Raw genomic sequence first — 12500 nt, 5'->3', positions numbered from 1 at the left:
TTCCATTCTCGGTGATTTAACACAACACTGCACTTCCACTGAGGTCACAAAATCACTGATACCGATGGAATAATTCGCGGTAAGTCACTACGAAGCGTATGCTGAGTTAAAAAACCGTAATTTTGCCGAAAACTTAAGTGAAACGGAAACGATTCTCAAAAAACACGCTCGCACCGGTTTGTTTACAATCCGAGTTGACGTTTCGGGAAACATGTGTCCGCGTTCAGAAGTACGAGTTCGAGTGTCGGTTTGCGGAATTTTAAAATTTGATATTGCCGTTGGATGAAACAGTAAAACATGTTTAATGTTTGTTGTGGGTGGAGTTGATCGGTTGTCCATATTATAACCTATTTATTTAAGATTCTGAATTTAGCCATATAAGAATAAGCCGAGAAATCGTACAAGTGAAATTCTTGCCAATGGTCTGGGCTACACGGGGCAAATATTTTTAGCCACATCAAAGTACACTTTGCCATTTTTACACTCGACCTGTGAGACGTGAGGACGTGAATTCGATTCAATTCATCCGGTGCAGAATATCAGGAAATTCGAGAATGGAAGATCATACCTACGTAAAAAACGTAAGTACATTTGATGTGTAGCGTAAAGCGTGTGTAATTTTTGAGTTTATTTAAAGACTCAAACTAGAAGAGATATCGGAAAAGGCCCTTTGTTCTAGTTGCATAGCGCTGGGACTCAGCGTACTGGGTGCGGGTATGTCTAATAAGTATATTTCAACTTTTCCATAAATCTGTTGTTTTATCTAACTATCTGTTGTTTTGTGATTACCATTTTAGCTACTCTCTGACATTGCACAGCTCTTAGCAGAAGCCGAAGCTGTACTCAATGAACCATCCATCACAGAGGAAGCGCTTCGTGCTTCGGACGAGGCAGAAGAAGTGTTAAAGGAAGCGGAAAAACTGCTAAGCGAGTACCGAGACATGCCAGTTATCAAAGAATCATCGAATGAGTCATCGGCGTTGCGGTAGCTGTAAGCTACTCCTTGAAAAAATGGATCTTAGGTTGCCTTTAGCGTTTGAGGTCCCAGAAGGGCGGTTCGTGCGGCGGAAGGTTTGCTGCACCAGCCTAATCTTAGCGTTTGAAATGAAATTCCGCTGACTCAGGAATCACGTGAATAAATAACGGGCTTGATTCGATATGTTGACGAATTTTACTTCGACCAGCGCTACCACATCGTACCGCCGTGAAATAGCGCAAAATAACACGCGGCCTGCAGCATCTTTTGTTAATTTTGAGAAATAATTAGATAAATCTCGTTACATCCCAAACTTTATCACTCATGTTGAGCTAGATAAAAGCTGGACGAAACGCGAAACATGCATGCAGTAAACAACAAATCAACAACCATGAATTTCGCGCTCGTAAACGACGGTAACTTACCTTTTGCTGCAATGAAACACGCCACCGGCATACGCGGAGAGTGGCCTTTACGAATTACCTTCCCGTTAGCCAAATACAGCCGCAAACGGGGTACAAGAAGCTATTGGGCTGCGAGTATAACTTACCAAAGTTATACCGTGTGGTGGGGCCCAATTTATCGCCCAACCCCGCTCAATAAATCCCACTGCCATCCCGAAATCCCCGGCATGTGTACACCCGAAAGAAATGAGGAAATGTGCATCAATTACATCCTGCTGCTGCTGCATTTTCTGCTCCACCGTGCGCCGTATTTGTGTTCGGCATGATTTTTACGACACCCCAAGTTTGATGGCAAGGAATGGGGCCGCGGACACGGACCCGCAGTATCATAAAGTAGAGGGAAAGCGTCACGTAACAGTCCGCAAATCACGCCACTGACCGTGTCCGGTACCGGGAGGGAGCATGGGTACTGGGTTAAATAATTTGGAACCATCGAAATGTGAACCGAAAGGTGAATCGATCGGCACCATTTTGTAACGGAAAAAATCCAGATACCGTGTCAAAGTATGGCCACTACCAACGGATCCCCCTGGCTGATTGATTGGTGTGTCTGATGCATCCCCGTACCAATCCCTATCATTTAATGCTAATTAATGCAACGGACAGTATCATACAAGCTATCCGAAGTGATCATAAATTTCTTTGTTTGTATTTTTAACATCAACCAGACACGGTTCCATTTTTCCGGATCTTCTCACAATTGTTCCTTCGCGTAAGTTCAACCAACAGATAACCGAAAGGCAAACTTTCGGGAAGTTATTCGAAGCAAATGGTTCCGTGCCTCGGTGAGCCCTTTTCGCATAATAAATTCAACCCAACGAGAAACAAACTTTCGTCCTTATGCTCCTTTAGCTTGGAACCCCCAGGGACCCAAGAGCTTCTATTTGACTCGTGTCCCTCGGACGGAGACCCGGCAATAACATTGTCCGATGACGGGGCCCCACCGCTGCTGCTTGGTCAGCCCCGATATCTCCGTCGACGACGTTAACTGTGCATACATGAATGTGCAGATATTGGCCATCGTCATCGTCGTTGTCGTCGACTGTATTATGTTTGCCCGCTGGACGGACGCTACGCTGCAGAAAACAATTTTGCCTTTGTTTGCAATGTCTCAAGGGTCTGCATGGCCGAGCGGAAGCACAACGGTCGAACATTCGGGCACAACACAGCATCGCCCAACAGTCTGTATCGTGACTATGGAAGCAATGGCCATCCGGCAACACCAGGCCCCGTTTATGCAGATTAAGACAATCCAGCAGGCGACCAGCGCGTTACTTGCGGTCATCCATATCCTAAGATTTCATACTGCATTCCAGTTGCCAATGGTGGTCACCGGTTGTGACCGAACACAGTCGAACGAGTCTGCCAACGGAAGTTTCGCTTCACAGTTTTCCTCCCCTCCCCGCCCGCAAACTTGGTATGCATTGGATCAGGGCTTCGGGGCTCGCGCGCTCCGTCTAACGGCACCGCTGGGCATGGACCGGTTCACGGTAGCTTCCTTATTTAATGAATATCTGAACACTGTTGACAATGCATGGGGCATGTGTCGTACGGGAGATAACATTAATTGATATGTGATTCAAATTAAATTATTTGTCCAGCCATACGGTTCCCGGACGCTGCTGGATGTCCATCCACACTCAGATGGTCAACTGTCGTTATCAGCGTTATGCCAACCAAATGGTGAATTAGTGACGGTGAAATGGCCAATCGGAATGTTGTTGACAAAACTCCTAACCAGAAATGACATAAAGATACAGCAATGCAAGCGAGAAGTTAAAGCACTCTAACTAAAAAAAAAAAACATCCAAGATTCTCCTTTGAACTGAACTAAGCAGTGAACTGATTAACGATAAGCGAAGTATCTATACAGCGTACACCGATTTCCGCAAGGCGATTGTGTTTGCACACGCTGCACGCTGCTCCATAAATCACGTAACACGCAAACCGAGACCCCGAACCATCTCCCGGACCGATAATCGTTGCTAAATCTGTTTTCTCCACCTGAACCAACGTTCCGTCCGTCCGTCCGTGCGTGCGTGCGTGCGTGCGTGCACCGCGTACCGATACCGGAAGGCCCCCATATCCTGGCGTTGAAGAGCCACAGATGGTGGTCAGAATGGAGGGGCCACCACCTGAGCAGCACCTTCAACTGGGTCGCAGTCCTGCTGCAGCTAGAACTCTCTGCACAAAACCCCAAGTCTTCTAGGGATATCGTTATCCCCCACCGGGGGCTCGACGATCGCAAGGAACCAGGTGCGACCAGGTTACGTTCGCTCGTGCTCGAGTCTCGGAGTCCGGAAGGCACATTTTATTGGTTGTCATTGTTGCTAATTTCCAGGGCGAGTGCAGTAGCAGCAGCGGCACCACAATGGCTTCTTACCGCGTTGGGCTCGAACGTTAGCGTCTTCTAGGGCCGACTCCCCGGGAGTCTATTGAGCACGGTGAGAGCCCCAACTGGTGCGCCCCTCCCGGGTTTGGAATTCTGATTTATTGCACCGGTCGAGATAAATTAGCTTCGAGCAGATTAATGCACTTCTTGTTTGCAGATTTTCGCACGCATAACGGCTGCGCTCCTCCGGTTGTGGTGCACTGAGCTTCCATTTGTGCCGGAATTGTCTTCTAGAACCAGGTGCCTGGTAGTACACCACCAAGTAGCCCCTGCTGGGGTCCCAGTTGTTGGTAGCCTGATTGTCTGCAGTAAGCGCTGCAGCGTTCACTACCGTTCGGTCGTCGTCGTCTAATTATTCCTACAGCTAGGCACGCGGTGCGGACGAACGACGTTGGACCACACTATCCGCATCGACTTCCTGTGAGTGCGCGCTCGGTCGGTCGGTCGGTCGGTCGTTCGCCTGCCGCAACGTAGAACACTTGCGCTTCATTCCAAACCATCCACAACCGTTCCACCGTTGAATTTCCTCGGACTAGGATCCGGTGACGATCTGGGGCGGTATGCAGGTGGAAAATCGATGCCCCAAGAATGTCGCCGTGCGTTTAGCGCCAATTTGCCATTCCGCGCACGCACTCGCACTGAAGGTGCCTGAAGATACTTTTCTGCGTATCACATAAGCCCGTGCACCTCATCATCATCCTCATCATCATCACCGCATCGTCACCATCAGACAACCACCATCGCCGTCGACACGTGAAACTTCTTGCCTTGAAATGAATGCGTTGCGTACGAATGCCAGTGTGGCCGTGCCGAATGCGCCCCAGCACGCGGGCATCGGATCAGAATCTGATGCGGAAAAGCGTCGCATAAGAAGAAGAAAGCACGGACCACAGGAAGTTGGCCTAATATTTGGGTTAATGTTTCATCGTCATTCGGAATAAATTTGTGACAGCGACGATTTGCACCCCGGGGCTCACCACGTACATTCGCGGTCGACGATGTCAAAGCTCAACGCAATGAAAGCACAATTGCTACAACCGGAGGGGAGACAGAGGAAAAACCACCAAAACAAAGGGGTGCGGGGTAACAAATCTCGAAACGAGATGATTTCTTGAGAAACACCACCAGAATACGTAAGAATGCGGTGCAGGAGCAGAACCAGCAGCAGCACTTTTATTACCTCGCGCACTTCCAGTTAAAAAGGTGAGCTGCCTGCCTGTACAGTGAAGCACGTGGTACGAAGAGCACGTGGCAGCAAGGTAGCTTTAAAACTCGCTCGCAGATGACTTATGCTCTCGTGACTCGGGCTGGGATGCTTTTTAATTGTTTTATTTGTCACCCCTCTTTTTACGACCACAAATGTAACCACCAACGGGGCACGAGACAATTAATTCATGAGTTTCCGGCATAAAATTAAAAATAACAATTAATATAATGCATGTATGACTTCATGTAACATGCACAGAAACGGGAGGGATTGTAAAACATCGCACTGTGCTGTTGTGACGGAGAGCGCGCCCCACATTATCATAAAGTGCACCCACGTTTGAGATACGGTTTTAATCACATGGCACATTGATTACATTGGAAGCATTTTTTGCGATGCTGGATGGAATGTGTGGTAGATTTTTTTCGTGGAATGTGATTTATGTGACACCTGATTTAACAAGAGAGTCATCTGGTTCGTGTTTTAAATTTTCCATTACGACCAACAGCGCTTTCAATTGTTTCGATGTAACAAATGCTGGAAAACGTGACAGGAGTTCCAGAGGTTTCCAGTAACTAGCGTACTGGGTGGAAAGATGGATGAAGGTGATCGCAACACATAAGTTGATGAAAATGACGGTCTAACAGAGAGTGACAGACGGTCAAGTTGACGTGTTCAAGCGAAGCCTGCTAAGAGAAAACTCTCACAAAGAAAGCAAGAAGGAACTTTGGTCAACCAACACCCAGACCCCAGACATCTCCGCAAGATGACAAATTGGTCACAGAAATGGAAGCGACCTGTCAGGCTCGTCATGTTTGCAAAGTGTAAACTTGTGCCAGGGAGAGGTTCAATAGTATTTGTAGAATTTTAGCTGCTTGTTTTATGTATCGGGCATGGTGTTGCGGATTTTTGACGACTCTGCATGGTCTGTGGATGGTTCCTTCAGGGTTACCATAGCCGGAACCGTGCCATAACTTGACCGAGACCGAGGGCACCACGCTTATCTTAATTGGCGCCGGTCTTGAGGCGCACAGCTGGCAAACTGAGCTTTGGTCATTTTTTTACGTTTTAAATTATAAAAGGAGCAGGAGAATTAAACTTAAAAAAGTGAAAGGAAACTAAAGAGAGACTCTTATTAATCTACAGTACACCACAAGGCTTATCAAAGCATTTATATTTCATGAAACTCCGGGAAGTTTTGCACCCAGCCCCGCTTGAGCGATGGTTCAGTGTTTCAAATCCATTTTTTGTCCATCAAGCGCCATCAAAAGTGCCACGCTACCTGGAAGGACACTTCGAGGCAATCTTTTGCACCTTAACTTACCTTCTTTTTGTCGCTTTCTGTCTCCATTTTGGGCTATCGAACCGCAAGCACCTGTCGCATCGCTTTACGACTTTCGAAACTTTCACGAACCGACGGACGGTCTAATCTGGCACAGTGACAGGGGCAACGGTAACCTGCTGGACAGATTAGCAAGTAATCTATACCACGAAATGATGATGATGATGATGATGATGATGCTTTCGTAAAAAATTTGACATTTGATCAGACAAGCGACATCCATCCGCCAGGCCGGTTCGCTTGAACTCAGGATCTATTTCTGCTTCGGTCTAGCGTCGCTCCCCTCAAACCGCTCTGGGGTTTGATAAAAGATTAATAAATACCAACGCACAGGGACAGGATGTAAGCGGAATGGGAAAGGAGCCAAACACCAATCGCTCCAAACGGAACAAACTCCATCACCGGATGTCCCCGTGGTCTCCACAAAAAAAAACCAATGGACTGTTGACGGAAGCCGAAACGGAAACAGGATCCTGGCCAGGAGTTCGGCAAACAGAGCGCTGCTGATGAGCAAAACTGTGTGTGGGACCAAAAACCGAGACGGCGGCGTTCGCTGCTCTGTTATTTATTTATTTAGCTGTTTATTTAGTCTCCTTTCGCTCCTGCTCCTTAGCACCAAGCACCGAGATGTCCAAGGACGTCGACAAACGTTCTGTCTTGTGGCCCATCAAAAATCGCCCTTTTTCGGAAGGCTTGATTGTTTCCGCCCCGATGATCCCGTTGACCAGTGCAAACAGAACCGTGGTTCTGGGAGCAAAAGTTGCGCCTTTCTTGGGATTCGCCATGCTCCGTTAATTGTTGACACCCGGGAGGGTTCTGGCCCCATTGGCTGTGGCTTCCGGTCTCCGGGTCCGTCCGGTCTAGCATCAAAGCCACCTGTGGAACGATTCTGGTGCTCACGTCACGTCTGTCACGCGGCCTCAATCATTGTTTGACAATCAGAAAAGGATGGAATCCCTTTTTTTTTGGCAACCACTGGACGGCTGGAGCGACATTTGTGGTCCATTTCGTGTCCTCTTCGTTGGTTTGCGAAGCATGGATTGTCTGGAAAGTATGATCAGACCTAGGTGTTAGGTTAGTGTGGTTCTTGCTGTGTCAATTCAACAAATTACTTACACCTTACAGGCTCATCGAGCCTTCGTTTAGTGGAAGACATATCATTTGGGTACAGAATCACCAAAATGCCATCACCAGAACACAATTCCTTTAGGCACCGGCGTTCTGAAGCAGAATGTAATCTATGTTCAATCAGAACATATGTTGGAATTCCCGTTAAAGCATAGCATATCATTCACCTTTCCCAGCAAGTCAATCCAAGTCACGCGTGTTCCCATTGTGTGTTTGGATGGAGGCATTAGCCCAACCGTAAACATCTCAACGCAATCCTAACGCTCCCAGGAACAAGGAACAGGCAGGTATCTCCCGCAGTGCATAGCGTTCGCCTCCAGCAGACTATTATGTTTTGCGGAATTGGCCTCGAATGCGAATTTATATGCGCCATGCGCAGCAACAATAAACACCCTGTCCCATCCCGTCCCGTCACGTTCTGGCTGCCGATCTCACTCCCAGCCAGCGCCCAAGTAGTCGTACGTCGCGTATTTGAATTATGACGGACGACGGGAAAATGGATGCGAGAACTATTTCCGCATGAACTGCCATTTCCAAACAAACACACCAACAGCCACACCGTTTCTGAGGCAGGGGGCGGGAGGAACGTTGCTGCCACTCACAATGAAAGTAACACATTTAGGTCAGTCAACAGGAGTACCGGAGGCGAACCAGGACCGGGACCTCTTGTTATGTTGTTGTTGTGAGCTCGATGTCCGTGGGAAGGCATTGCAGCATTTTAGGGGGTGGTGATTGATATTATCCTCCGCTGAACCGTCGTCTGAGCGTACCAATTTTACACCCAGCTATTGTGGCGTGCCATTCAAATTCCAATATCCATTTGCGCCCCCTCCCCGGGAACGTGCAAAGACATTCGCTCGTGGCCGAACTGAAACTACTGCAATCGACCTTTTCGTGCGCTTTCTTTCGTCGTGATTCGTCCATCGTTAGACAACCGTTCTGCTGACCGACTTTCTTAATCGCGAGACCGAGGCCCAGCAATCACCCGGCTCACGTCAATTCCTCCTGAGTGGCTCCTGCGAGACAGCGGCATATCGCGCGTCAAGGAGCTGTTTGGCGTGAAATGAAGCTCCTTTCCTTGGAGTTGACAGGGCACGTAGGGGAGTGGAATGGCCCGTGATGCACCCTTTCGTGCTGCAAGGCGTTGCGGGCTCTTCATTTCTTTTTTTAAAGCGGGCATTGTTCTGGTTTTCCAATGTAAACATACGGTGTCACCTCTGCAGGCAGAAATAGAAACGTAAATTTTGATGCAATCGAACAACGTGAAACACTGGCGAGCATAATTGCCCTCCAGTGCCCTGGATATTCGCGTGTCCCGCGAATGACACTCCAGTGCCTTTTTGGAAAATTCGATTCCAGGACTATTTAAAGGGCCCGTGCGCCAGTGTCCTTGTGTTGCATTGAATCCAATGCGCGACAAAAGGTCTCCGGAACACGCCATTCGGGTTCAGGATGGCCGCCTGTTCATGTCGAACGCAAACTTGAACAAAGCAGGCTCGTTGAACCACGCCGCGCCTGACAGCTGAGTCGGTGAAAAGCAGGCCTTGTGCCACTCTTGCGCTGGCATCGAGGTGCCATATTGGATTGCGTGCAGAGTCGTTGTCACACCTCCACTGCCAATACATGGATGACAATATGGATGCGGGCCTCGTAGCCGGAATGTTTCGCTTTTGACATGCTTTTGCAATATAAATCAAACATACTCATAAATGGTGGCATAGCGAGCGTGGCCCACTACCACACTGTTTACTACTGACTTCTGGCCCCGAATGGCAATTCAATGCGATGAAGCAGTCCTCCGGGGAGTGGAGTCAGTGCTCGGGTTCCCCTGGATTCGATCCCGTGCCCATGGTCTCGTGTGTCTGTTTCCCCCGGGGGGAAGCGGGTTACGCCCGGGAAGCGGGTTACGCCCGGATGATGATTATGATTACGACATTGAGACGTCCAGGGGAGTTGGGAACCATTGGCGGAGGCAACAAAAAACCGGGCGTTGGCGCAATCCTTGGTTTGGCGCGATGCAGAACCAGCTCGTTAGGGAAGGGCAACGCAGGCGACGACGAGTTCGGGAACTCATGAGGCTGGTTATTTATTCGATATTATATTTCTTCGCCCGCCAGGCCGGTGGTTTGGGAGAAGGATATCATGATTACCTACCTGCCCGCCAGCCTAATGACAGTTGGATGGATTGTGAGGAAAAAACAACCGGAACCGGAGTGACTTCACCAGAGTAGTAGCTCTCAGTAGTTTGATAAGTGCTCCTGGTTTGTTTGTTGTTTAGATTATTGAAACTATTAGAACCAATAATGTAGTTATTATAATGGTTATAACTTGTAATGTCTTTAAGTGAATTAGTTTTTTGTTAAACTTAATCTAGCTCAGGGGTCTTAAACTCATATTAGCATGCGAGCAGCAGAAGAAAGTAAAAGGCAGTCCGTGGGCCATTTCACCACATAATTTGAAGGTGCATGGCTTTATTAAATACTTTTTCCGGTGTTTGTGGCCTGAAAGGTAAAGAAATTCCAAAACTGCCGTGCCGAGAATACGAAAATAGCTCCGTTTTCGAAATTCGATCGAAATGGAGGCGCCCTTCGAAATGGAGGCGCCAGGTAGCCGGTACTTTCAGGGGTTTTTAATAACAATTACACCGTTTAAATAACGCAGGGATCGCAAACTTCATTATGTAGTGTAAGTTGAAATGTTCAAAAACTGTTTCTTCGTTCAATTTTTCAAACACTGTCATTGCAGATATATCAATCTTCAATTCCAACATATGCATAAAATAAAATTACATAGATCATAATGTTATACCATTCAGCATACGTTATGCTTTCCATTTCTCTTCGAAAACATCGTCTTTGAACATAAATAGCCACGAATGGTGCTACGTCCTCATTTCACTAAGCACCATTGAAGAAAAGCATAAGTTTCCAAATCAAAAGATCATCCCACCAAAGGTCCCAAAGAGCACAAATTAATTGATGTGTAAAGCCACTTTCAATCAACTAATGCTCGAAGGCTAGCCCAATTCGATGGTCTCCATTCATTCCAACCGAAAAGTAATCCCATAAAAGGACTCGCCTTTACTTTGCTATAAATAAAAGGAACTTTGGTCGAGATCGGTCAAATGAGCATCACCCTCGATGGACAAATCTTGAATTAAACCACTGGCCAACTCGCTGGCCACCCGGTTGTCCATTGGTGATGCAATTCCTGCTTCGATTCATTTCCACCATAAACACTCCACCGCCTCCAGAGGCAGTTCCAGACCACTCATCAAACCCGCATTTTCATTGGTAAAGTTTCCAACCTCCCCCTGAGGGAGGTTCGAGATGCAGCGCATTGAACGGACGCTCGCTGGCCCCTCCAGGGGGACGATGTTCACTGCAGCTGTTACCGGACCAGTGGATATGTCACACCAGCCGTGGTATACCGTTTAGTGCCGGAACACTCGAATTCAAACGATTGGCACCGACCGGCCGTCCGTTCGTCCGACCGGTTTGCAATGGTACGATTTCCGTTGGAATTGATTTAAATTGTAAAAGTTGAATAACTTCCTGGCCATCGATTCCTTCAGGATTTCCCTCCGGTAAATCACACACCATGCAGCATGCTGATGATGATGCTGATGATGATGGCGTCGAGAAAGCAGTGCTGTGACGGTATCGAAAGAAGAAGAGAAGGGAAATGGCAGCCATCGGAAGGATTAGCGAGGGAAATTGTCCATTAATTACATTCAGGATGAAAAACAGGATTAACATGGTCAAGGCACTAACGCCATGCTGCCGCCTCGGATTCTCAGACAATCAATTAGAAGCGAAATTGCAAAACGGACCCCCCCCCCCCCTCCCGATCCCCTATCATGCTTCTAGTGTTGCTGTATGCAAACCATTTACAGTCGATGTCTTCAAGCAGACGTGCATAGGAAGAGAGAAGGTACTCGATCGTGCGAGAGTACTTGAGCCAAAGCATCCTGTAGCGCCCGAGTTCTGCTGGTCCTTGGACGAAGTTATGCTCGCTCGAGGGTTACTGGAAGGGCATTGGCCATTCTCGGGAGGCCAGAGTGATTTGGAGGAAGCCATTTAATGGATACTTGATATCCTTTGATTCAACGGACCGTTAGCGACCAACGGACGTCCTTAGAATGTGTCACTTTGTATGCAATGCTTACCACTTGAAGGCTTGAATGATATTCTGATGCTTATTATGACTCATTTGGATGTTTGAAGCCTTTTTCTAGCTGAGAACAGGTACACAAGTTCACTTACTCTCAATTATTCCGATTATTATGCTACCATTTTGCTTGCAATTTTATTTTTGCTGAGTAAAGTAAGTCTTCCCTTTTTGCTACTGATTTTGAAATATGTTGCTTCTACATAGACCAACAGCATTAGGCTGAATTATTACCTCAAACCTGGCCCCTGATTAGCTCCATTTAATATTGATCTCAAACTGTGGTTCAAGCTGCATTTTAAGGGATCTAACGAAAAGCGAATGCCGTGAAAGCGGATATCCTTTCTCCATTCCCCTTTTTCTTATCCTCGCTTTTCTTTCCCTTTCATGTAGCGTTTTGTTTGAAACCCACCGCCTCAGTGGCCCGTGCGAAAGCCCTTTTTTCCCGGTACCAAATTAATAACCTTTCATGAAGACGAGGTCAAAGTGCGTGATTTCTCCATCACTAGACCGTCCGCATGCGCTCGATACATAATGGGCACTACATATGGGCCTCACTGGCCACCCGCCATTGGCTGCATCGGACCGGGAGTCCCTCCGTACACGTGCATCGAACCTTTTCATCGTTTTCCGTCCGGTCAGCTCAGGATCCGGTTTCGGTTGAATTATGACACCCAATAAAGCGCTGTAATCGTAAAATAAAGCGCAACATAATGGAGGAAAAGGCGGGCGGTGTACGCAGGAACGTCGGCAATAAAATCAAATTATCAACCCCTTTTTTACCATTTTGAGGGCTAACGAGAGAGAGGGGGAGAGTCGGG

General features: G+C 47.6%; 1 protein-coding gene across 1 annotated transcript in view; it reads right to left on the bottom strand.

Annotated features, from left to right (window-relative positions):
• The window catches only part of LOC126577386 (uncharacterized), a 7262-nt gene extending 7085 nt beyond the window's left edge, over positions 1 to 177 (bottom strand). The window contains exon 1 of the mRNA XM_050238975.1: positions 1 to 177. This exon is cut by the window's left edge and continues 183 nt beyond it. Coding sequence (XP_050094932.1) covers positions 1 to 6 — 6 coding nt within the window. The 5' untranslated portion in view covers positions 7 to 177.
• Positions 178 to 12500: the final 12323 nt, after the last annotated feature.

This window comes from Anopheles aquasalis, chromosome 2, assembly GCF_943734665.1.
Source record: "Anopheles aquasalis chromosome 2, idAnoAquaMG_Q_19, whole genome shotgun sequence".
Taxonomy (NCBI): domain Eukaryota; kingdom Metazoa; phylum Arthropoda; class Insecta; order Diptera; family Culicidae; genus Anopheles; species Anopheles aquasalis.
Note: the sequence above shows the minus strand (reverse complement) of the source record. Positions and strands in the feature narration are given on the sequence as shown.